Genomic DNA, 26,943 nt, shown 5'->3' with positions numbered 1-26,943 from the left:
AAGCAGTCGATTTTAGTTCCCTTTGGGTTTGAACACTGTGCGTTCCCTGCATGCAGCACCTTGGTGGCTGTTTTAGTTCATCCCACCCTCCAGAAGCGCTAAGAGCAGAATGGTGACCACAGCATCCCTCTGTCCAGCATCTGGATGTGCACGCTCTTCTTTTCTGAGCTTGTCTTTCACTCGTGGGGAACCCAGGCAGGCAGAAAGCAGAAATCTCAGTGAATGTTGCTTATAAAATATCAGATATGGGAGAAGAGTCAAACTATTGACTAGAATTAATTTGTAGGCATTATGCATGAGTGCCCAAAACCTCTTTATAAAAACCAAAAATTAATCTCATTGATCAAATCCAACCCTCACTCAGTTGCTATCCCTCTTTCAATTTTAGGTCAACTGGAACACTCAGAATTTAAAGATTCTAGACTATAAATGGCATTTTAGCCTGGTTTACTGTGGAGACAGAGCATAGAAATACAATTCCATCTCCAAGATCCCCCTCTGGGGTTTTGTTTCAATCCACTTCAAAAGCAGGTGCAGAATCAGGACTCCTCTCTGATGAGTCTACACTGCCTGCATACTCAACAGGTTGGGATCCTGTCTGCTGAAGTGTCATGAAGTCCACACAAAGGCTTGAAAACTGGATGGCAACATCTTAGAAACATCAGCATCTGGGGTGAGCTAATTTCTTAAGACATGTTTTAGACAATTCTGTCAATGTACAATCTTATCAAATGATAAATCCATAGAAAACCAGGCTTCATTGTTTGCTCACTGAAGGAAAAAACACAGAAGTTGTATTTCAGGGTAAGCAACAGGAACATAAACTAGTATAGTTTCTCTATTTACCTCCTCAATTATCTACTGAAAATTCAAACTTCTGAAAGTATAATCACTTTTGTTTCTTACCCTATATGATATTTTATTTCTCAACCTATACTCTACATCTACATTCACTAAGTAACAAAGAGCAGACCTAGGCCCCATGATTTCAACTGTCTATGAATTAACATGACACACAGACACGGATGGACGCACACACACATACTCACACACACAATTTCCAGACAAAGACTGCCTCAGATTTGAGGACATTACTGTGGGAAAGTTATATTAAATTAAGTTTTGTTAACTAACAATAACCACAAAGAACCTGTTTAATCACCTAGAGGACTTTTCTCCCCGACATGGGGACTGTCCTGAAATCTTTTGTCTACCACATAAAATGTCTGGCATATAGTTATCTAAAGGGAGAACAGAGTAAACTGTTTAGGCTATTCAGTAAGGAGATATGTCCATGTGCCCTGTAGAAAGGGACTGAGAAGGGGTTACCTGTGTCACAGGCGCATCTGAAGCAGGCAGCAGGGCTGGAGGTGGCTCTGGAGAGGAAACTGGAAGTGTCCCAGGGGCAGCCTGCAGCTCCAGCTGAGAGAGCTCTGAAGCTTTTTCTGGGCTTTCTTCTTCTCTTGGAAACTCCGTTTGAACATTTTCTACTTCTTCCACTTCTACTGCTTCTCCTCCAGCTTCTCCTTCTCCTTCTCCACCTTCTTCTTCTTCTTCTTCTTCATCTTCATCTTCTGGTAAAGTAAGGTAAGGTATCTTTAAAATGGTTATAACGATCCCGGCAGCCATGGGAACAGTTAATGGCCAGTGCCTGTAGCCCCAGTTAAGGTCAGGGTTAGGGAAGTCCTCTCCAACAGACACTTGACATGGTCCAAGTGTGCCCTGCCGGGGGTTTGTGCTTCTAGTGGAATGTGGACCTGACAAATGTGAAGGAACCATCGCCATCCTCCTTGTTCTCCTCCCCAGTACAGTCTTCACCCCTGCCATGCATCATACTCCTCACCTTCCAGAGCCTGTCCACATTTTTGTTACAGTCTGCCACATCTGCAAACTCCTGGAGGGCTGGGATTGTCACTTATTTATCTCTGTCAGATTAAATGGAAGTGCAACACTCTTCCCTATCTCAGAAAACAAACCCCTTTTCTCATTTTAGCTTTCTACCTCCGTTGTTCAGTGAATACTGACTTTTGCCACAGTAAATGCCATGACTCTTTGCTTTCTTTCTTTTTTTCAGACAGAGTCTCACTCTGTTGCCCAGGCTGGAGTGCAGTGGTATGATCTAGGCTCACTGCGACCTCCATCTCCTGGGTTCAAGTGATTCTTCTGCCTCAGCCTCTGGAGTAGCTGAGATTACAGGCATGCGCCACCACACACAGCTATTTTTTTTTTTTTTTTTTTTTTTTTTACTTTTAGTAGAGATGTGGTTTCACCATGTTGACCAGGCTGATCTCGAATTCCTGGCCTCAAGTGATCCATCTGCCTTGGCCTCCCAAAGTGCTGGAATGCTGTGACTCTTTTCCTGATCCACTGATCTTAATATTCCCTCAGGTGACATTAAGAACAGAAAATATTAAGTGATTTTTTAAAAAGATATATCCTGAATATTTGCCTTTAAAATTTTGTCTGTGGATGTTGTTGCAGCCTTATAGCATTACGAGTGGTCTAGCTGAAGGGTGTGGTCATCTGGATGCCTAGCATGAGTCAAGGTGATCAAAATTTTGGTCAGCTTCAAGATTATTTTCCTCTTTTCAATTATTTAATCAGGATAAAATTTCAGGAATGGGATTTCTGGGCTTAAAGGTAGGAATGTGTTTATAGCTTATGGAATGTAACTGATCACATAGACCCACCCAGCTTTATGTCCAGGTTGTGACTTATTCTATGACTTGTTACTGTTCTTGTCCTCTAAAGTTTGATTAAGTTGATATGATACAATATCTATCCCAGATGCCTCCTATGTATTGTCTTTATCTCATCCTTAACCTTGCTCCTGCTGACACTTTACATCATTGTGGCTACCACTGTGCATAGGATTGAAGTTGAGGTATCATCATCACCATCAATTATGAAGCATTTGCCTATCCAGAGTCAAATACCCAACCTGACATTAAAATAGGCACCAGGCCGGACACAGTGGCTGACACCTGTAATCCCAGCATTTTGGGAGGCTGAGGCAGGTGGCTCACCTGAGGTCAAGAGTTTGAGACCAGCCTGGCCAACATGGCAAAATCCCGTCTCTCTAAAAGTACAAAAATTAGCTGGGAGTGGTGGCAGATTCCTGTAATCCCATCTACTCAGGAGGCTGAGGCAGGAGAATTGCTTGAACCTGGGAGGCAGGGGTGCAGTGAGCTGAGATCATGCCATTGTACTCCAGCCTGGGGGACAGAGTGAGAGTCCACCAAAAAAAAAAAAAAAAGGCACCATATATTCAAAGTTAAATAAACATTGTCAACAAATGATGTGATCCTGTAATGTAATAGAGCTGCACATTGGATATAATCCTTGTGAAGTTGTCGACATTGATTCTGGAAGTGATTCTGAATTCCCCCTTTCCTCCCATCCAACTTGTTGGCAGCTTTCACACACCTGCAGCTTCGTCCGTATGGTCAAAAAAAATAACAAACCTCTGTAAAAGTCAATTTCACGTATTATCTTTTCTTCCCTATTGAGGTTGACTGTGAAGTGGTTCATGTTCTCATAGCCATGTTCTATTTTCTCCATCTGAAATGCCTTTGATGCTTCGGAGATTCTGCAACAAAGACAAGTTGCCACTTTCTGTCACTGTTTAAAATTGGACAGCCTTGGGTAAAGGTGACAATATGCATTTTTTCCATAAAATAAAAAGGTCTTACTTTTGTAGCAGGGTTTTGGCATTCTGTGAAAGCAAACAAAAGATAGTTTTGCTAAATTATTTCCATAGAAGACAGTGGTAAGACAATTATTTCCTTTGCTGACTCTGAGAATCTCATAGCTTAGTTTCTAAATGTCATAAATAACTACTGTCTTATACCAGAACCATCTTAGATTTAAGCAGTATATTAGACATATTTTTGAGTTGTTTAAATAGATGAATATATGAGCATATGGGGTTTATATTTTAGTTGGTAAAAATAAATAAAAACTGAAATGTGCATAAAATAATGAAAATGTGATAACTAATTTTCCAGCACCCACCTTTTGGGTTGTTACCTTGACGCCAAAAAGAGACTTACCTGCAGAAACACTGCCATTTCTGGCTCATCCATAAACTGAATTCCTGACTCGACCAACTTTGAGACGTTCTCCAAATGATCAGAATACTTTTTGATCAGAGCACGAACGTGTTCCAGTTTCTCCTCTTGAGTTCGGGTAATGACTTGGGTCATTTCATTCTTCCTCTCCTCCAAAATGCCGTACAGGTAATCAAATTTCTCACAAAGCTCCTGTTTCTGTTTTCTGCAACATTCCTATTCGTTGGGTTAGCTAACGTTAGAAAGTATTTGAAAGAAAGTCGATTTGGAAAAAATCACCTAGACATCTTGTGAAAGATTTACTTATGCAGGATATTTTTTTTTACCCTGAAGGTGTCCATTTAGGTATGGATACCCATTGTGTTGGTGCTTTGGAAATTCCATTTTTAACCAATTTGACATTTAGACAATCCAAAAATCAATCAACTGGCTATATGAATCAATGATCTTCCAATCTTCTTTATAAATGGAGAATTTCACAGAAATTAAGAATGATTTTCTTTTATATTGTATTTGAGTTACATGGGTTATACTTTGCTTTGAAGTGTGTGTGCATGTGTGTGGGGGTGCAAAGAAAATGCCAAGATACTTCCTGCTTTGTACCCTTAACTCCCTTTCTGTTTCACTTATACCAATATTGTCCTAGTTTCAGTCCTTCTATATAGATTTTGTAGCTTCCCAATAGCCTTTGCATCTAGGATTTCCTCCTCCAAACCATTTACACACTGCAACCAAGTTAATTTTCTCAGAATACAATTCTAATCTCTCTTCCCCTTCCCTTCCTTCCTTCCTTCCTTCCTTCCTTCCTTCCTTCCTTCCTTCCTTCTTTCCTTCCTTCCTTCCTTCCTCTTTCCTTCCTCTCTCTTTCCTTCCTTCTTTCTCTTTCTTTTTTTTCTCTCTTTCTTTCTCTTTTCTCTCTTTCTGTCTCTCTTGCTTGCTTGCTCCGTCACCCAGGCTGGAGAGCAGTGGTGTGATCTCAGCTCACTGCAACCTCCGCCTCCCAGGTTCAGGCAATTCTCCTGCCTCAGCCTCCCAAGTAGCTAGAATTACAGACATCTGTCACCATGCCCATCTAATTTTTGAATTTTTAGTAGAGATGGGGTTTCACCATGTTGGCTAGGCTGGTTGAACTCCTGACCTCAAGTGACCCATCCTGTCAGCCTCCCAAAGCACTGGGATTATAAACATGAACCACCATGCCTGGCCTTAATCATGTTTTTTTCTATTATGACTCCCCATTACACAAAGAACACTATTTAAACTTCATAACTAGCTTTCAAGACCCCTCCATGACCTGGTTCCAATTTTCCGCATAATATTCTACTATCCTCCATTGTATACCCTGAATTCCAGCAAAAATAGACCATTCACCTTCTTTGTTCATGCTTTCCCCTCTGTTTATGATGTTCTTCCCCAAGTCACCATTGTAAACTCTAAGCAATCTCAAAGACATTGCCGAACTACCACTTCTTCCATAAAGTGGCCCTTGATCTTTATGGCTGAATATAACATTTTATATTTCTGAAATCTCATAATAGTTACCATATGAGATTTAATTGCATATATCTGTATCTACAAGATCCTCTATTTATCCAATACTGTCTACAAATAGGAAATACTACATCTGGCCTATGCTGTTGGAGAGAAAGGCTGTACAGGAAGTCTGGCTTGCACATTTCTGTTGTATGGCTGAAGTATCTCCAGTACCATTTAGGTCCCTTTACTCTGGGCCCATCTTTAAATCATAATTAATTATCCAGTTCACCTCGTCATTGGCCTTTTGGCTTTTCAAGCCCTGGTAAGCTTGGTGTGCATATATGCCAATCTCCTTGGACCTGACCATCTCTAGTCCAGGATCTTTGTAGCTGAGAGCGGATTGTGAGCCATAATGATCTAACCTAGCTCTCCTGCACAGTGGGAACTTCTTGGGAATCCAGCAAATTTATTTCTGACATCTCTGACCATTCTATAACCTTTATCACATATTCTTTCATTTTGGTAAACATTGAAGTCTTTTATGTCATGCACAGCTTTCTTCCTTCATGTGAGTTTCTTAAATATCTAAACTATATTTTTCTCGAGGGTAGAATCTGGCTAGGACACAGAGCACCTTCCTGGATAGTAGCTGTTCAGTAAATATCTGTTGAATAGGTTTTTCTTTTTGAGATGGAGTCTTGCTCTGCCCCCCAGGCTGGAGTACAGTAGCACAATCTCAGCTCACTGCAACCTCAGCCTCTCTGGTTCAAGCGATTCTCCTGCCTCAGCCTGCTGAGTTAATGGGATTACAGGCATGCACCACCACACCCAGCTAATTTTTGTATTTTTAGTAGAGATGTGGTCTTGAACTCTTGACTTCATGATCCACCTGCCTCAGCCCCCCCAAAGTGCTGGGATTACAAGTGGGAGCCACCATGCCTAGCCTAATAGATTTTTTAAAATGTGTTTCATTTTCTCTCAATTTCTCTACTATTCTCAGTGTGGGGTGAGGGAGAATGACCTAAACCAAACTTTTTATTATAAAGATACTCTGCAAATGTGCAAGAAATATATCCCTCACTCCATTGCCTCCCTTGGAACAGTCAATTCTCATCACATTTCCTAACCAACTTATAATGCATGGAGATCCAGTGGTGCCAACCATTTTAATAGTAAATGCCTTACCACTGTCATCTACCTGTTCATTCATGGATTTAACAAACAATGCATGTCATTTGTGTCATACATCGTGCAAGACACTGGGGATCGAAAAGAATTAAACATAGTTCCTATTCTCAAGGAGCTCACAGTTCACTGAGAAAGACTATCAACCAATAATGTAATTCAACATGGTAGGCTGAATAATGTAAATATGTTAGAGATTTATACCAGGTTTTTATGGAAAAAGCACTTATGGAATCTTCATCCAACCCTTTGTGTAGATGGAGGACTTTTGAGAGGAGCCAGAAATGTTGACTCAGGAAGAGTTTTTTAGAGGAATTAGTGCCTGAGCCTGACCTTAAGAAGGAGGAAGCCTGACCTCCTAAATGAGGTTGAGGAGGGGGCAAAAATGCTTGAAGTCCTGTCCGTTGTCAAAGTAATGGAACAAGGGCCCATGCAGCATATCAGGATGTGGAAATTGCCTGGCTTGATAAATTTCCGTTCATCTCCAGCCCTTTATCATGAGAGTTGGATGGTTCAACCAGGCCTGGAAATGGAAACCTATTAGTAGCTTTCCAGTCAAACTCTCTTTCGCAGTATTATCTTCTGTTCCAACCTTCAGGCAACCATGTGCCCACTGTATACATGAAATTAGCCCCTCTGATATTTAGAAGCTCTACTGTGAACATATAATGGTTTCCAGCTTGTTCCTCCCAAATGAGTTGTGCACTTGAAACACTTATAATATAATGAGTACTATATTAAGATGTAATACAGGTAGAAATTCTTTGATTCACACAAGTTTTCTCCTATGTGATTTAATATGTGAGAACATTCAAGTTTATGACAGCCAAATCATTTACAATGAGACAGATGTGAAGTTATGTGTAATCTAGTATACTCTACCAAGTCAAATAAAGATTAAATCACTTATTTTGACCATATAATTTTTTTTCCAGTTTAAATGGATTAACTAATTTCATCCCTATATTATGTCCAATTCCAAGCATTATTTTATTTCTATTCTGTTTTTTAAATAACTTATATTGAATGTTAGTAAAATTGCTATCATTTTAATAGCAACTCTTATTTGTTTATACAGGAAATGCTACATCATACGTGGTCTATATTTTATTAAAATTATTATATCATTACATACTTTGTAAAGAACTTAAAATATTACCTGGCATATATTGGTACTGGATTAGTGTCTGTTAAATTTAGGTCAAAATTCCTTAATCTAAATTATTCAGTTGCAGAATTTTGAAGCTGCATGGAATAATAGAAATAACCTGCTCCAAATCAATCATGCCACTCGTGTGGAAACTGAAACCCAGCAGAGCTGTCACTTTTTCAAGGCCATCCTACTGTTTATTATTGGTGTCTGGCCTAGAGTCAAGGTCTTTGAACTCCTGGGTCATTGCTAAGCTCACCACACCCAGCTGAACCCATATTTTAAGTAACTTTAAAAAACTATATGAAGTGCTTGTAAACAGAATATATAGCTTTTAACAAATTTACTGGCTGGGTATGCTGGCTTACGCCTGTAATCCTAACACTTTGGGAGGCTGAGGCAGGTGGATTCCCTGAGCTCAGGAGGTCGAGACCAGCCTGGGCAATACAGTAAAACCCCATCTTTACTAAAATACAAAATATTAGCGGGTGTGGTAGTGTGTGCCTGTAATCCCAGCTATTTTGGAGGCTGAGGCAGGAGAATCTCTTGAACCTGGGAGATGGAGGTTGCAGTAGGCCGAGACTGTGCCATTGCACTCCAGCCTGGGCGACAGAGTAAGACTCCATCTCCAAACAAAAACAAAAACAAATCAAATTTACTATGCTCAAGGTAGGCTTTATAAAGGCAAGACACCTTAAATTATTTCAGAATTATATTCCCTAGTTCATTCTTTCAACAAAATTCACCAACTACTCACTTTGTACCTGGCATTGTATGATCTAATAACCTGCCATAATTTTCCAGTGTTCTGGAGAATAATAAAGAAAAAATGTATTATAAATGATAAATATAAAATGTAAAATTATTGTATTTTCGAATTCCTAACAGAAAAAATTTCTCTGACTTAATTAGCTTTTCATATAATTCTATGCAAAATACGGTAAGAGACAAATCTGTTTCTGAAATGGCAAAAATACATGCCTCTTCCTTGGAATTATGAACTCTTAGAAATTAACTTAAAGTGTTCAGGTTAACCTAATGTCAGATTCAAATGTGAAATACTCCATGAAATGAAGTCTCCTGCTTTTCATGCTCTCCGCGTTAGGACCCACACGTGACATACTAGTTTAGCTGCCCTCCAGTCGTTCTTGGCTGCAAGACCATCGGAGTGCTGTGAAAGTCAGGGAACAATAAACACCTCAGGTTATCAATTTGCCCTCTAAGCTGATGAGGGAACAGATATGTGCCAAGAAAAAAAAATTCTCAGAGGCCAGCCACCTAGCTACTGACACTAATGACTCTGAATTTTAGTACCTACTGTGCCTTTGTTAATGTGAATCTGCAACACTTTCAGCAGTGACTTTCTAGCAGCCTGAAAAGAGGATGAGGAAAAAATGTGAACTTTTGTATTGTCAAAATGTCTGCAGCCAGCACACTTTAAAGGACCACTGTTACCCTACAAAAGCATGATAGCAACCATGTTTGTCTTTTCTCCACAAAAACTTCCTCATCTCAAAGACTGCTCCTTGCTTTTAGCATACTTTTTCATTTATTTGAGTAACAAGGTATGTATCTTTAAGCCTAATTTGGGGCCGTATACCTCCCATCCTTCCCGTCTTCTCTGCATAGTAATTCAATCAAGTTCCGTACTTTTTGAGCGTTAGCGTTGATCTTTTCAAATAGTCTCCATTTTCTTCCTTTTGATGTCTGTGGTTCCTACATCCTCTGTGTGTGTGTGCACCTGTGTGAGTGTGCTTAGCAAGTGAAGTAACCTTCACCACAAATGCAGTAAGTATTGGCCTCCAGGCATATTCTGATGCAAAGCCTGCCTCCTGGGTCTGCTGGGACAAAGTTATATTTCTTGGCTTCTTGGGAGAACCAAATTAAAGTTGTCTACAATACTTTAATAAAAATAAAATTCATCCCATCTCTAGGGAGAATGCAGTAAGGATGCAATATACTAAAAAGGAGTGATTTTTATAAAGTAAACATTATCCCTCCCATATTGAAATGGTAAAATGATGATGGGTGGGATATTGTTTCTAAACAATGCCAACATTTCTGAATGTAAAGAAAAAAAAAATCAAATGATCATTTGGTTGTTTCCTTAGAAGTGAGTACGTAACATTTAGCATGGATCTAAAGCCATCATTTAACTGTTGCCATCATGGAAATGTTAAAATTGGCAGACTACAATTTCTAGCCACCTTTATATTTTAGTAGTAATGAGAAAAACAAGATATGCAACTGCAAGGGGAAACTTTCATGGAAAGAAAAAGCAACAATAGATGACCTTATACTAAAGGACCTTATATTAAAAGAGAAGATGGCCTTCCAGGCAAAGCACCACCATACCACTGTTTTTAATGGCTAGATTTTTATTGGCTCACTTTTCTCTCAGGTAATTATCACTCTCTAAAATGATCTTATTATTCATTTGATTATTGTCTAACTCCTCTATTAGAATAAAAACTGCCTGAGAAGAGGAACCTTTTATGTTTAGCTCATCACTAGTTTCCAGCATTATGTGTACAGAATACGGCACGCAATGCACACTTGAGAAATATAGATTGACTGACTGAATGAATGAATAAAATATGGCTTGCATCTAGAAATATTCAGCCCTCATGGAAAAGCTTCAATTTTATTTTGTTCCAAAAAAAAAAAAAAAGTATTTAAGTGGACAGTCTAAGTTTCTGCTTCATTCAATGTTGTTTTTTTAAAACAAAAACAAAAACAAAAAAACCCAGTAAAATATAGCTATGCAACCTTAGGGAAACCACTGAATCTCGGGACAGTTGTTAATATGTTTGTATTTGTATAGGGAAAGATCGAATTGTATAATTGCTAAGGTCCTTTCTGACTCTACAGGTCCAAGACTCTCTAATTTTAGGTAAATGTGAAGACATTTCAGAGAGTCTTTAGGCTATGACGTGCCTCCCTCTGTTCCTGGCAAGTCTTGTGTCATCTACAGCACTAATACGTATATTACATGCTCTAGCCCTGAAAGGTCAGTACTAGCTTGCATATGTGTGGTGGCCACAGTGGGAAAAAACCTAAGGCAACAATGACCACTGCTCTTACCATGTAAGGAACACAGCTCTGTGACCAAAATAGAGCTGAAGATAAGCTCTTAGCCCCACCACTTGTCACTGAGCAATTGTGGCTTGATTAGGCCCATTCATATCTCCACCACATTCCTCCAACATTCCTCGAGACATACGTGTTCAGAGGTATACCTTCCTTTGAAATAAGAAACTTCAAACTTCCCTTCATTAAACAAACATGATTTCTTCCCACCAACCCTCCAAAAAAAAAAAGAGGAAAAAAAAAGCAGCCTATAATTAATAATACTGAAAAAAGTAAGAAGTTCCTTACAAGAAAATCAAATCCAGCCTTTCATTCATAAGCTCCAGTTACAAGCACTTGGAGAAGTCCCATGAGTACAGACTAGGATGTCCCTAGAAAGGGGACAGATAAACTAGAGAGACACCATCTTCCAGGTACCCAGGCTGGGGTTCAGCCCTCCATCCACTGGCTCCTTTGTGTAGTGCTCAGCAAACAACGCTATTCAGTGGCCATGGGTCTGGGGCCTTTCAAACTCAGGCTTTTTTCTAATACTTCATGTTGCCGCTCCATGTTCGAAGGATAATTATTCCATAATTTTAGGGATTTCTAACACTACTCTTGGGGTTCTTGGCATTTGGGGTTTTCTGGGCTAGTCCAGATTATTCAGAATTTTCTTGAGTAGACGCTATGAGGGCTGAGGGCCAGGTGGGCCTGTTCTGACTGGAACCCCATGGTTCGGTGAAAGCCACTTGTCAAACTGAGCAGATGCTTGTCTTACTCTGGTCTGCTGTGGGTAGTCACCATGTTTCCCAGAAAAGGCTCTGTCTCCCTTGGTTGCCAGTATTTCCAGTTGCCACAAAAGCCTCTTCGATAAAGAATAGAAGTCATGTCTAGCTCCATTCATTCTCAATGTGTCCCTCTAGAGGGAGTTGCTCAGTCCTGCCATCACAATTAACTAGGACCTGATAGTCTTCTGACACCATTTAAAAGATGCCCCAGAATCTCTAGAGCTTCCAACTGGGTCCCATCATCAGAATAAATGTGTGCTTTCCAAACTGACTCTGAGGCTGTAAGGTGACATTTACCAAGCCCCTGGCATGTGCCTCTTACTTCAACTTAGTCATGATGACAAGGCTGTGAAGAAGGTATCATCATCCCCACTGGAATGCCGAGGAAGTCGAGGGACAGGAAGCTTAAGTAACTTGCCCAATGTCATGTAATTAAGCAACAGTGCTAAAACTCAAACACCGAAATCTGTTCTTTTAAACATATATTGCCTTTAAAATTCTGGTATGATATTTAAACAATTCTAATTACATTCATTCTTCATATTTGTAATGGCATGGACAATGTCTCAGAGATGAGAAAAGGCCATTTGGGGTAAAATCACTGTTTTGGAAGTACAGCAGATTCGTTCTCACTGCAAATTCATTGGAGGGTTTTATTCAAATTGTCCTTTTTCAGAGATTGGAAATGCTCAGTATCCAATATTTATTATTCAACTTGGAGCAGTTTCCCCTAGACAGGCATTTATACAAAACAGTGATGTTTCTAGGCCTGGCAGACTGCCTGTGGGAGGGCCAGTATTAACATTCTGTGCCCTTAAGTATCCAGTGACATAGGATAAGTGCCATTGATAAAGTCTACAAGAGGTAAATTGTGTTCTCTAGGGATAAGGAATGAAAGTCAAGCATGTTTTCTTAGAAGCAGAGAGCTTCCCAGGGGGCATTTCCATTCCTACAGGCAGCCCCCAATCCAGTCCCATCCCATCTGAGAACATCTCCAGGCCTAGAAAGGCAAGTGAAGCTTCAGATCATGCTGGGCTCATCTGGAGCAGCCCAGAAGCCCTCCATCACCCTGAAGTCCACAGTTCAGGGAACGTCTTAGGCTGGGCCACTCTCAAGAAGCAGAGGTAAAAAGACTCATGGCTCCTCCACTCACCATTAGCTCACAGCACTGAAGGAAAATGCCACTTCCTTTTCAGTCTGCCCTTTTGCAACTATAGTCCTCTTCAAAGCCACCTTCATTATCACTGTAACTTCATGCTAACTACAGACGTTATTCTTAAAGGATAACAATGAGTCCACAGTGTCATTTACCCTAAGCTCGGCATTGCTCCAGAGCTGGTCCTGGGCCAGGGGCCTCCCATGATTAGAGACAAAATTAGACATGTGCAAGGAAGACACTGCCACCAAAGGGCTCTGGGGCAGGTGTCAGGGCCCCGATGTAATTATGGAAGGATAATACCCACCCCAGGGACTACTTCATTTCTCATCCCTAAGGAGGTCTTCGCCAATCAGAAAAGAGAATTCTTTAACAGCAGCTCCCCACCCCCTGGCCAGGAACCACGCATAGCTTTTCAGAAAATGTTTCTGGGCAGGTGGTGCACAAAGCCAGAAAGGGAAACAAACTCCAGGCAGAACAGGAGACACAATAGCTCTGTGGCCCTGACCCTGGCTCAGAATCCACCTGGTGCTCAAGCTAGGACCGTTTCACTGCAAGCTGAGGACCTGGTTTGCTCTACATTGTCCGGCCTTGCAGGCTGGCAAGAAACTGAGCCTCTGGGCTCTGCCCACTGATATGACTCTGGCTCTAGGAGGTCACCTCAGTGATGACAGATGCACTGGGCGGCCATCTGTGACCATCCCCATCCTCAGGGATCCTTCAAAAGAAGGTTAATGTGTGAAGTGGAAATCATAAAGTCAGAGACCTCCATGGGGCTTTGAGACAGTCTCTACATCTCCAGATGAGCCATCTAAACTGATCTGAAACAGCTATGCTCATGTGAATCATACTCACTCATTCTTTATTTTGCTGGTTATTAAAAATGTCAGACTCACTTTATAAAAATATAAGGGAGGCACTGAAAATCACCTGCAGTCCTACTATTCACTGCCTTAACCTTTTGGTGTTTTTCATTCCTGATTTCTTCCCATGAATGTATAGGAGGTTCTATGTCAATATACACAGTCACGTGTTGCTTAACTATGGGGGTATGTTCTGAGAAGCGCATCATTAGGCAACTTCATTGTGTGCACATCACAGAGGGTACTTACACAAACTTAACGGCAGACCCTACTGCCCACTTGGGCTGTATGGCACAGCCTATTGCTCCTAGACCACAAACCCGTATAGCATGTTACAGTACTGAATACTATGGACAAATGTAATACATGGTAGTTTTGCATTTAAGCATATCTAAACAGAGAAAAGTTACGGTAAAAATATGATACTATAATCTTATGAGACTTCCATCATATATGCAGTTCATCATTGACCAAAACGTTACATGGTACACAACTGTACTTTCTATATTGTTATATATAAATATACATCCTGAATAACAAATAAAAACAGATATTTGCTATGTTATTTTCATCTTGTTTTCTGAAGTCCCAGAAATGAAATAAACAGGTAAAAGAGATGAACTTTTAAGACTCCTGCCAATTTGCATCTCATTGTAAAGTCCCGAAGAGAGTGATTATATGCCCTCCTCTAGCCACCTGCGAAAATACTTATTAGAAAAGTGTGTCATATTTAATGAATGGTATTGCCAATAAGAATGGGGGTAATGATCCTGCCTTTCCCTGCCAGAATGTTCTTCCTGACATCTGCACTAATCCTTTCTGCTGATTGAACTACAAACCTGTTCCTTCTTGTCATTTTGGGGAATAAAAACAGCACTTCCTACCGTGCCCCTGACCGGCTTCTATGAAGAAAACCTGTTGTCAAATCTCTGCAGCCCTGTTGGTGTCCTCTGATGCTGGCTAAAGGGAGCCCCAATCATTTGCATTTGCTCAAGAATCAAATTGCTTAAGGCCCATATGCCCCCCTTCCCTTGCACAGGGCTCTTCTCCTGTGCATTCTCCAGCTTCTCCATCCCAGACAGAAAGCCTGTTCCTTCCAACAGACATCTCCAGTAAAGCCCTGAGATTACCTTGCTCACCCACAAGCAACATGCTCCTATTTATAAACTCGAACCTCAGCTTGGTACCACCCTGGAGTGCTGATTCACGGCATTATGACTGAATTGTATTTTGCCTCTATTGTAAATAAGTACTAAGAAAGAAGTTTGTACTGTCTGTTTCTGAATCTCTTTCGGCTCTTCATCAAGAGAAAACTTTCATTCTATAAATGGATCCCAGATTGATCATGGATCTTTTCAGGAATATGAATGTGGAGAAGAAATGAGATTGATTTTAATGACGTGCAAATTTAAAATGAGATAATTATAGCTAATATCCTAAAGCCCTCATTTAGGAAATAGCCTTTAGCTTTCAATAGAATTTGCCTTTCTAATAAGAACAGTATTTATTGGGCACTTAGCGCATGCCAGGCACTGTGCTAAGCATGTTGCTTCTGCTTATTTAATTCTTCATAGTAACTTTATAACCTAAGTACTATGATTGCCCCATTGTTACAGAGGAGAAAACTGAGGAACTGAATCTCCTTGTAGCAACACGAATGGATCTTAAAAACATAATGCTTGCTGGGTGTGGTGGTTCATGACTGTAATCCCAGCACTTTGGGAGGCTGAGGTGGGCAGATCAGGAAGTCAGGAGTTTGAGACTAACCTGGCCAACAGAGTGAAACCCTGTCTCTACTAAAAATACAAAAACTAGCCAGGTCTGATGGCGGGTCCCTATAATCTCAGTTATTTGAGAGGCTGAGGCAGGAGAATCACTTGAACCCGGGAGGTGGAGGATGCAGTGACCCAGATCCCACCATTGCACTCCAGCCTGGGCAACAGTGCGAGTCCCCGTCTCAAAAACAAACAAACAAAAAAACTAAAAACCTAATATTTAGTTTTTTAAAAACTAAGAAGCAGAATGAAAAATACCACACGATACCATTTATAAAATTAAAAGACATATATATTATACAATGTACATTTTATAAAAGCGCAAACAGAACGTCAAACATGTTAGAGTGGTGATCTATGGAGAGGCCTTGCACACAGCAGTGAGAACTACATGTCGTGAACTGAACAGCATCACACCTCCACTCTGCACAGAGGTCCAACTACAAAAACAGTAACCCCAAAACTTAGAGCAGGGAGATGGTAATGGACTGCTCTGGGTTACAGAGCCAGGCCTGGACTTGAACCCAGGTGTCCTGCACCTGCACCAGAGTAGCGTGGTTGGAACTAGTTGGTGAATCTTTAATTCTTGAAAAGGTCTCTGCTATATAGCTAAACCTCTTCAGGTTTCTACACTTTAAAGGCCTCTAGTAATAGCATGGTTATTTGATCTTGAGGGACAAGTAGATCTGCTGTATTTATTTTACAGCAAGCCCAAATATGAACTAAACAACCAGCCACTTATCTATTCATTCAGCAAAAATTTGTTTTTGAGTGTTGATTATTTGCCAGGCATTGGGCCAGGCAGAGGGCAAGTGGAGATGAGCCTCCATGAGCTCCCAGCCACTGAGCCATTCTCTAACTGCAGCCATTTCTCCTCCTGATGGCCTCTTCGCAGCACCGTTGTAAGAGTGGAGGTATGCAGCTCAAACCTGCATATGACTGTCTAAAGCACTGACGAGAATTTCCTAAGACAGTTTAGATTTCCACCAAGAAAGCTTGCTATAATAGCAACAACACTGAATTCCATTATGGGGAATATATTTTTCTTGTAGCTAACCTTTCCAAAGGAAGAAAGAACAACGTATGCAACAATAGCCCTAGTAATTGTGGTAACATCTGCCTCATGACTTCTGTGGTAAAGTCTCTTTCTGTGCTGGAGGTGAGTATTTCAGAGACATCAGGAAAGAGGCCATTCTAGATGCAAAGAATGAAAGGTTGGAATAGGGATGTCTAGTGTGGCACTGAGGAAGCCATAAAGACCCGGTGTCACAGGCTTGATTGAGAACCTGTGGAAGTCACCTGACTCACCTCGATAGTTTTGCAGGTGTCTTCCAGCTGGCTGATCACTCCCTGGACTCGATCGTTGCTGCCCACAAGGATGGCGATGCCATCGCTGAGCTCAGACTAATGAAGAGAAAACACAAACCCAATATCTTAGGGGTTTCCTAGTCACCCCGACTGTGTATTGGTCATAATATTGTCTTTACAGGTTCTTAATTTAGGATCCACGCAACCCCTGGGGAGTAACAGGGACAGCTTGGAGGCCTGTGGACTTCCTGATATTGCAAGCAAACTTTTGTGTATGAATGCATTTGTGCACAAAGAGGTTTTATAGTTTTCATCACATTCTTAATATGGAGATAAACATGTTCAAGGTAAAGAATTCTAAGTATTGTTTATAAATGGCATGGAGCCCAATATGTGACTTCAGGGACCCAAATGGAATTCTTTACCTAGTGGAACTCAGGGTCAGTTTTACTTGGGAAATGTATATAGTAAATCCTCATTTATTTAACATATACTTAATATAGGCATAATAATATAGTATATACAGACGCAAACACATGTTAGACTAAGTCATTACAGACTTTGCACTGAAACAAAGAACTGGTTCTAGGGCAGAAATGTCAACTTTGAAATTCCTTTGCTCTTTTGACTTGGGATGAGATTCCATTGTTCCTACTTCCCCCCCTCCCAAGGCCGGCTGATGGAGCCACCAGGAGCACTGGATGGGCCCTTGGGAGACCCATGTGCCTCATCCAACTCTACTCCCAGCTTCTCTATGATGTTGGGCAAAACATATGTTTGATTTCGACTCTAATTTTCTCACATTTAGAAAGAGAAGATTGGACCAGAACAGTGATTACAAAATATTTTAAAGCTGCAGAACCTTCTTCAAATGAAAGCTAATATGGAGGTGAAGCTGCTTCGGCCAAACAGGAGCAAGGGTGGGAGTCCCACCAGTCTGTCCTTCTCTCCATCTCACAGGATTTTCCAGGCTCTGAGGGGAGGAGTGTGAAACAGCTACCATCCAGTTCTATCATGCTATGACTTTAGGGGAAGTGGGCAGAAGAGAAGGAGGAATAAATTGTAACTGATTGAAAAATAAACAAATGCTGTGGATAACTTGAAAAATCCTGCTTCTCTAGCACTTAGTGGCCACTGGTTGCAATTGGTGTTGCCCAAGAGCTTTGCTTCCAAATTTGATTCCAACACTAATCTTCACAATAAAACACTGCTTAGTCTAAATGAAAGATACTGAGAGGTGGAACTGCTCAAATTCTCAGTGCCTGGAATGGCTACACCTACTGGAGTACCTGACTCCACTTTTATCTGTACCAAATGGATAAATTCTGACCTGCTCGTGCATGAAACCAGGCTAGCAGGTTGGTAATGTGTTGATGGAGACACTCTCTTTCTCTCGGGTCAGAATTAGGGGGCTATAGCTGAGGCCCTGGGGTCAGGGGGACTCATCACACTCAGAGGGACCTTTAGGCAACTGGCGCAGGTGACAGGAGGGCCAGTACAAGACTGTGTTTTAAAGCTGCTCTATAACGGCACATCACTATTGTAACCCTTCCTCACTAAGAGTGCAGGAGAAAAGGTCTTGAGGAGGGCCAAAGAAACCTTTCATGGGTGGATGAAGGAAAGTATTCTGTGACTAGGGTAAAACACTGTCCTTTTCTTATCTGTAGTCTAAGCTTCATATAATCTTGAGCAGTTTGAGCTTTTGCTGGGTCCCCTAACATTGCTCATCTTCAGCAACCTCCCAAGGGCACAAAAATAGGGACCCTGTCCTTCTGCACCCCTTCCTGAACCTGGGCATACCTGCCCTGTCTGGCCTTTCCCCCCACTGTCCAGGAAATGTAGTGTGTACCTTGTGCACAACTGTGCACATATCTTCCTGCAGACCTTGTGTGCCCTCCAGTGTCCTGTGGCCCTATATGGCTTGGGTTTCCTCCTCCACCACAAGGAAACACTCACGCTGGCCCCAGGAAGGCCCTGAGGAGTGGGGATGGGGATGGGGTGCGGGAGGAAGGGAGCAGCTCTGTTACCTTCTGTCTCTGGAACACATGAGTGAGGGGAGCCACCTGGCAGTCCTTGTGTGCACCAAACACCTTGCACAGGGAGCAGGTGGGCACTTCGCAGTTCAGACAGTAGATGTTGATGCGCTCCTCTTCGTGCTCCTCACACATGGGCTGGTCAGACTTCTTTTCTGGCCTGGGAGGAGTTAGGCAGATGAATGTCCATCAGCTCTCACAGGGACAGAGCAGAGACTGGTGATCTGCCTTGCAAATTCCTTCTCCTCCCTGTATGCCCAGCAACTCTATTCCAGTTCTCCCAGGGGTCCTTTCACGTGCTCAGAGCCCACCAAATTCAGCTTCCCTGCAGGTTTAGCAGTGGGGTGCTGGCAAATCTCTAACAACCCTGCTTGGGGTAGGGACAGAGATGTGGAGATACTGATTTGTACCATTTGCCGGGTTCCAAGGTGTATTTCCACATGGACAATTTTAAGTTATCTAAGGTTTAAGAACCTGCTAGTGAAATTCCTGAAAGTTGAACATCGGACCCTGGTGAGCCATCAGGAAGGTGTTCCGGCACTGTGTCCACACACTCATGAGTTTCTCAAGGGACACTTTCCCATTATGGACAAAGAAGGGGAAGTTGCTGATGAACTGACAGTCAAGTTTGCACCAGCTTTTGGGTGGAGCTAGATCCCACCTCTATAGTCTCTGTCCCCAGAAAACACCCTTTTCACCTGAAGGAGTGAGGATAGGTGTGGCTCACAGGGAACAGAAATCTTCTGATTATTAATTCAAGTACTGGTTGGAAGTAGCTATGTATAAGAGGCAGGTGTGAGTGTACCTCCTTATATAAACCCCAGGAATTCTGATATAACCTATCTAATGACTGAGGCTGTTCATGGTTTACAGAAGTATTTGAAAAATTCAAATCCAAATCCAGAGGCTTTCTTAAAATTTCCAAACACATAGTTATTTAGCAACATCTTAGATTTGGGACTACATTTTTTTTGTTGTTGTTACACAGATCCACTTCTAAACAACTGCAGGTTTTTATGAGCCATGAAATCAATTACTATAGGCCAAGAAATCAATTTAAGGAGTTATGATCAGCATTGTTAAAATAAAAATAGAATGGAATAGCAAATACTGGGAATTACATGTGGTAAGAATAAGTATCGATATTTGAAACTTTTGTTTCAGGTGTATGTGTGTATATATGTGACTTAAACAAAAATGTGTGTGTGTGTGTGTGTATATACATCCATCCATATAAGTGGTCACAACATAAAATGCACTTCCTACTGTGAATCATGATCACAAGTGTTTGAAACCCATTGTTTTTGATGTGTGGTATCTTGTAGCTGCAGCCCCAGAACTCAGAGAAGGGCAGAAAACATGCCGATGTACCTCTGTAATACACTAATATTCCTTTATAAGCTTCTAGGTATAAGTCAAGTACTTGAGATTAGGCTAAACACTGGGAGAAGCCCTAGGTCTCGTAAGAAAATTGCATGAACTTCCAGTTTCAAAATTTTAGAATCTGATCATTGCAAAAGGAATTTCTATCTGGTCTTGCAGCAATATGCTTTCCATGAAGTCTATGACCTTCTGATTTGACCACATATATGGAACTCAAATAAGGAAAGTCAACTCCACAATTGAGAAAATTATCTCCCTGTCAGGTCTGTCTGTTTCCTCCACTAGAATATCAGCTCCATGAGGGCAGGGACCATGATGCATCTTCTTTTTTGCTGCATCTCCAATACTCAGATAAGTGCCCCACATGGAGGCAGTGGCTCAGTAAATATTTGTTGCACAAAGGAGAGAGACAATGAAAGGGAATTTGACCTATTAATGGACGGTATTCCCTGTGCTCTAATGGAACACCACCCAGCCGGAGAAGTCATGGCAAATATGGGAAAAGCCTAGGGTCACCTGGCACTCCTGAATGGCAGAGGAAGAGACCAGACAACCTCCTGATTACTTCTTTAATAAATGTCACTGCCCTCTGGGGTTTGGACTGGAGAGTTGGTCTCTGGCTGGTCAAAGTCTTCTTCCCCTCTAAACTCTTCCCTCTTAGGTATCTCCACCATGTCATTAACATGGGTTAAGCAAGAGTGGACAGCCTGGGTCCCACATGCTGTTCTGATGTCAACAGCTGTGACCAGAGATAATGTCATAGAGCGCAGGTCTATGCAGTATATGCGAATATTGAAAATGTGAAAACAGCCATGAGGCTCTACATTTAGTTTTGTTTGTGATTCAGTTTATTTTTTTTTTCGCGGTGTTATATACACTGAGAACGACTTCCCATATTCCTCATTGAGTTTTTTATTTCGGTTGTAGCCCAGCCCCAGAAGCACCACCCACTCATAGCTGAGTGTATAATGAAACCTCTGTACAGTTTAAAACATGTGACAGACTTGGGACAGATATGGCATGTAAAAGAAAGACATAAATACATGTTTATGAGGTGAGAGCAGCCAAGCTCACAGCTGTGGTCAGGGCCCAGTGCTAAATGTTGGTCGTGGTCCCTCACCGTTCAGTGTAGGCTGGACTGAGGAGTCTGTAGCCTGCTGTCTCTGGTCTCTGAGATTCCTGGGACCACCCTAGAGTTTTCTGAGGCGTGGGCATCTGGTCTTGGTGAGACAATTCAAGCAGTAGCTTTGCAGTCAAACAGATCTTTTTTTTTCTTGAGATGGAGTTTTGGTCTTGTTGCCCAGGCTGGAGTGTAATGGCACAGTCTTGGCTCACTGCAGTCTCCATCTCCAGGTTCCAGGGATTCTCTTGCCTCAGCCTCCCAAGTTGCTGGGATTACAAGCACCTGCCACCAGGCCCAGCTAATTTTTCTTGTACTTAGTAGAGATGGGGTTTCACCATGTTGGTCAGGCTGGTCTTGAACTCCTGACCTCAGGTGATCTGCCCACCTTGGCCTCCCAAAGTGCTGGGATTACAGATGTGAGCCACAGTGCCCGGCCAAACTGATCTTAAAGCTTTATTCCAGGTCAGCTTCTTCATATAAGGGTCGCCTTAGGCAAGTTACTTAACCTATTTTGTTCTCAATTTTTACTCATATCAAAAATCGGATTAAGGGTCTTCTTATTAAATGAGGCAGAATGAACGTAGGCGTGTATTTATTTATTTATTTATCTATGTATGTATCTATTTATGTATTTATTCTGCTGGAATCCCAGTGAAATGAGAATAAGAAAATAAAAGGGCATAAATCAGTAAGGACAAAAAGTGAGCACAGATGACAGCAAATAAGAGATATCAACCAAATGTTGGAAATTAGGAACGTCTGGATGAATGGACGTGACCTACTTGAGTTGCATCTTAGTTCTGCTATGTTCCTGCAGTGAGAATCGTACAGTAAGCTAGCTGACTTGAGCTGTGAAACCCTGGAAAGGGTCTGGAACTGCAGGAGCCGGGAGTCCTGAAGGCAAGTAGGGGGTGACGGAGGGGAAGAGGATGAAAAGAGAAGGACTTTGTGCACATTTTAAGAGATTACTTGAGGATGTGCTCTGTAAAAACAAGAGAGTAAGCCAGCAAACAGGGAGACCTGGAATCCAAGGAGAAAGGAGTTCAACCCATGGGAGAGTAAAGGAATTCCCAAGTAGATGATAGAGCCCAGCCATGTGAGGAGGGCTCAGTTCTAATCGTCTACAGTGGAAAGTCAATAGAAAATATCTGAAATTGAAAAATCAAAGAATAGCAGCATACCAGTAGTATGTACATATCACTGGTGATGAATAGCAGAAAAACAGCTAAAAGAATTAAAAGTGGTTGACCTTGGGGAATGAGACTTGGGGGTAAAGAGAGAATAGGGTGGAGACTGCATTTCTTTTCAGAGGCCTTGTACTGAATTCTCAAAATTGTGTATGTTAATTACTTTAAGACACTAAAAGCTTTAATAGTGTAGTAGTAATTATAATAATCAACATCTCACAGGATTGTTGTGAGAATTAAAGAACTGCACATGATTCATGTGTTAGGCACCCTGAACAGTGCTGGGGCAGTAGTTTACTTGTTATATTTTAAAGTTAATTATTACTATATTAATTATTAATATTAACCAAAATAGTACCTTCTCTTATCAGCTCCCACTCCCAACTGTGGCTAGTCTGGCATCATGTAGAATTCTGGATAAAAATGCCAGGTTTTGTGGAGACCTACAGTCTCCAGCCTTTCTGTAGGAGGTCAGAGTTGATCAATAACATCCAGTCTGTGATTGGCACCCCTTCTACCCACTTCCAATGGCCACAGTTGAACTCTTCTCACTCTGTATATCAAGATCATTCTAGGGTTACCTAACGTACCCTGGGGCTCAAGGTTTTGGTCTAGTAAGGCTGCCTGCCCCCAGGGGACACCTGTGTTTCCTCCCAGACATGTGGCCAAGTGCTCTGTACAACTTGTGGTTTTGCTACCAAGTAAAATTTTCCCACAGGCAAGTTTCAAATTCAAGAAAAAAACAACATAACAAAGTCACAGAAAATCACAAAAGCATCCCTAGTCCACTCAGCTATGAGCTTTATTGTTGGAAATCTGGTTCATTGCTTTCATGTAATTTACTTCCCAGCCCCGGATGCTATTTTTGGCAGCTGCAGCAAGCCAACTTCATAGTTAAGGTAAGGATGTGTTTTGTAGTTTTACTAATACTGCAAATTTTAACATCTCTTCTCTGAATTTTATAACACGTATTGCCATTTTTTCATGTCTCCAGTTCCCACTGTGACAAGTAACAAAACGTAAATTTATTGCAATAAATAGAACATGTAAGAATATTTGTGGTGTTGCTTAATCAGCTCAGATTTATGGGGCAACCATTCAGTGCAAGGCACTGTACTATCTCTGAAACTTGTTATGTAAGAATATTGGGGGTATTGCTTGATCAGCTAGGATTTGCGGAGCAACTATTCTGCGCAAGGCCCAGGACTAGCAATGAAACTCCTGTTATATAAACTCTCTTAATTTTAGGTTGGTGGAAAAGTAATTGCTGTTTTGGCCATGAAAAGTAATTGCAAAAATCGCAATTACTTTTGCATCAACCTAATAATTAATTGGTTATTAATTGGCTGGTTAAGTTTTTAAGAGACAGTGTGTATTTGTATTTTAAAGTAGTGAAACACAATGAAATCAAATCTGTAAAGTAACAGCAACAGCAATAGTACTTTTGTTCTTGTCAAGAGACTTTGGAAGCAAGGGAAACAGCCAGCTGCAATCTCTGCAATATGTCATCAGCAATTCTTTTTCCCCAAACCCATCTAGATCCTGGTACTATCTAATTTAGTTTTGGATCTTTAGCGGAAATTAATAGCTATAATAATTATAATAATTATGTTAGATTTATAGAACAGCTTTCCTTCCAACAGCACAAGCCTCTTAGAGCCCTGCAGATGTTCCATAAATACATGTCCCCTAATGGAATCACAATGAGGCCATTTCTAGATGGTCTCAATATGGCTATTAAGCTTTGTGGACTGGACTGACCTGTGCACAACTGAAAAGGGGCTCTTCACACCGTGCCTTCTAGGAATGAGCGTCCCACGGAGTTGTGTCTAGGAAAGGAATTCTATAGCCAATGTGGTTTGATGAATAAGAAGCCTTTTCTGTTTTTTTTTTAAATGAATGGATAGATATATAATGCTATCACAATCAACAAGTGAATGCTGACTCTGTAGTAAATACAATATAAGGAATGGGGAATCATTACCTGAATTTCATCTTTTTTTTTTTCCTTGTGTCTCTGAATTTTAAGTCCCTAAAGCCAGGGTTTTGCTTGCTTTGCAACTTCCCTTAGAGTAAATTCAGTGACAAACTATGTTGGAGGGTTGTTTTTATTATCATCCAAACAATTTTAAGGCAAGACTGTCTGAACTAGGAACTGGGTATTTTGGAAGATGCCATTTCTATGAATGTTCTGTTAAGTTTTTACTAGGTTTCTTTTTTTCTTTGTAGGGATTTGGAGCTACAAAGGACCTGGGGAGTGCAATAGAGTATAAAAATGTATGTAATACCAGGCTTTAAGGTGGAGGGAGACAGCAGTAAGTCTCTTTCAACATCGCCATCTGGAATGGATTAGTGTTAATGAATGATTTCATTCTTAAACTGATACAAAAGCATGGGCACCAGCTCCCCTTGCTCCTCCTATGAGCAACTCTCCCTTTCATTGGGAAGGACTGACTTGGAAAACCATTTTCCCTTAAAACACATAGTCTTTGATTGATAAAGGAGCATTCAGTGTAGCAACCCATTAAAATAAACAAACAAAAACAAGCTTCAGATGGACTTGACACATGGAAGAGTGTTACCTGGTGGACTCCTGCTTGTAGATGTCAATGATATTTTCCACCAGCAGGTTCCTCTGAAGTCCATATACCCCATGTCTGTCCAAAACCACTTCATGTCTACAGGATGGGCAGCGGAATCGGCCCCCTGATGCCACGGTGGTGCCTCCTCTTGTGGGCAAATACGGGTTAGAGGCCTGTTCTTGCCAAGCAAGAAAAAAGGAATTGGGTAATGCCACAAGTAGCTTCTCTGAGACTTATTTTCACTCTCTGCTACTACAAACAACATGAGCTTCTACTTTAAGCTTGCCATAAGATCATCCCTCAGGGCTTTCTCAGCAAACAGTCCAGAAACACAGGGTCAGACCTAATCCACAGTCATCTGTGAATACACCATTGTCCACACAAAGTGCTTTTCCATCCATCATTTTCAGAACCAAAGTTCCAGCCAGAAAATCCACATTAATGTCTTCAGCAGTTACTCATTTATAGTTTTGAAACATTAAATGGATTGATTTTTTTTTTAAAGGAAACAAATACTATTCTTAGTCTTAAGATAAAACTAGATTTGGGAGTAAAGAGGAACATAAAGCAAATCATTAGAAGAAAGGTGTTTTTCTTTGAAAGTAAATGCAACCTTTTTGTTTTGTTTTGTTTTTTGAGACAGAGTCTCTTGCTCTGTCGTCCAGGCTGGAGTGCAATGGCACAACGTTGTCTCACCTTGAACCTCTGCTTCCTGGGTTCAAGCGATTCTCCTGTCTCAGCCTCCTGAGTAGCTAAGATTACAGGCACCTGCCACCAGGCCCAGGTAATTAAAAAAATTTTTTTTTTAATTTTTAGTAGAGACGGGGTTTCACCGCATTGGTGAGCCTGGTCTTGAACTCCTGACCTCATGTGATCCACCTGCCTTGGCCTCCCAAAGTGCTGGGATTACAGGCATGAACCACTGTGCCTGGCAACCTTATAAAGTTTTTTAAAGGATTTCACCTCAATGTTAAGTACTTAATTCCAAGAGGAGGGAATCTTTTCCACCCCCTCCCCCTGACCAAATTCCAAACAAACCTACCTGGAAAATATCACTGGCACATTTCCTACACAGGTTGTGCTGACAAGGGAGAATGACCACAGGTTTCGTGAACATCTCTAAGCAGATGGGACAGATGAGTTGCTTCTCCAAGTTATCCATGGTCTGCTGCTCTTTGGAAAAAGACTTGTAATTCAGAGATGCGCTCATCTCCGCGCCGTCCCCAAATGCGCTGCCAGGGAAGGGTGCTGCGAGTGGCTCCGGCAAGTGTTCCCTGGATATTATTCCAAGGATTGTGTGATCAAGTGTCCTTTACGTTTCTCTCAGTGGAGGACATTGTTTCAGGCCCTGGTTTGGAGTGGGTGCCAGAGCTGTTTTTAGCAGCCTGCGGTCACGTGACAGTAGACTGACTTGTCCATATAAGCCAGTGACAGCAGGATGGATCCTGACAGGTGATGGAGAGCAGGAGTCAACATTCTTACCCCAGGGAGTGAAGAGAGTGGGTGGGAAGGAGGATTACGATCCCCATTTAGATGGGGGTTGTGAGGAGAAGGAGGTCGAAGCTGACAGTTGTCAACAACAAATGCAAATGTGCATGCCTAGCCCCTGAGCCATGCCCTCTGTGAACGCTCACTGTGAACTTGGTGACAGCTTCTCCAGGAAGGGGCAGAACACAGCCCGAGCGTCTGACTGTGTAACAAACACCAGCCCTGTCTTGTGAGTGTAGGAACTGAGTCGAAAGTAGCCTGAGAGCACCTTCTTAGGTGAAAACGAGCAAAACATGTCTTGAAAATT

General features: G+C 41.5%; 1 protein-coding gene across 3 annotated transcripts in view; it reads right to left on the bottom strand.

Moving 5' to 3' along the window:
* TRIM55 (tripartite motif containing 55) overlaps positions 1 to 26,498 on the bottom strand; it is a 48,357-nt gene extending 21,859 nt beyond the window's left edge. For all 3 annotated transcript variants that reach the window (XM_002758953.6, XM_002758952.7, XM_002758954.5), the window contains exons 1-8: positions 26,191 to 26,498; positions 25,149 to 25,321; positions 18,868 to 19,033; positions 16,841 to 16,936; positions 4,053 to 4,286; positions 3,693 to 3,715; positions 3,465 to 3,589; positions 1,330 to 1,574 (exon numbers count right to left, since the gene is read on the bottom strand). In XM_002758953.6, the coding sequence (XP_002758999.3) occupies positions 1,330 to 1,574; positions 3,465 to 3,589; positions 3,693 to 3,715; positions 4,053 to 4,286; positions 16,841 to 16,936; positions 18,868 to 19,033; positions 25,149 to 25,321; positions 26,191 to 26,358 (1,230 nt within the window). In that variant the 5' untranslated portion in view covers positions 26,359 to 26,498. The remainder of the gene's footprint in view (positions 1 to 1,329; positions 1,575 to 3,464; positions 3,590 to 3,692; positions 3,716 to 4,052; positions 4,287 to 16,840; positions 16,937 to 18,867; positions 19,034 to 25,148; positions 25,322 to 26,190) is intronic.
* Positions 26,499 to 26,943: the final 445 nt, after the last annotated feature.

This window comes from Callithrix jacchus, chromosome 16 (assembly GCF_049354715.1).
Source record: "Callithrix jacchus isolate 240 chromosome 16, calJac240_pri, whole genome shotgun sequence".
NCBI classification, from domain to species: domain Eukaryota; kingdom Metazoa; phylum Chordata; class Mammalia; order Primates; family Cebidae; genus Callithrix; species Callithrix jacchus.
Note: the sequence above shows the minus strand (reverse complement) of the source record. Positions and strands in the feature narration are given on the sequence as shown.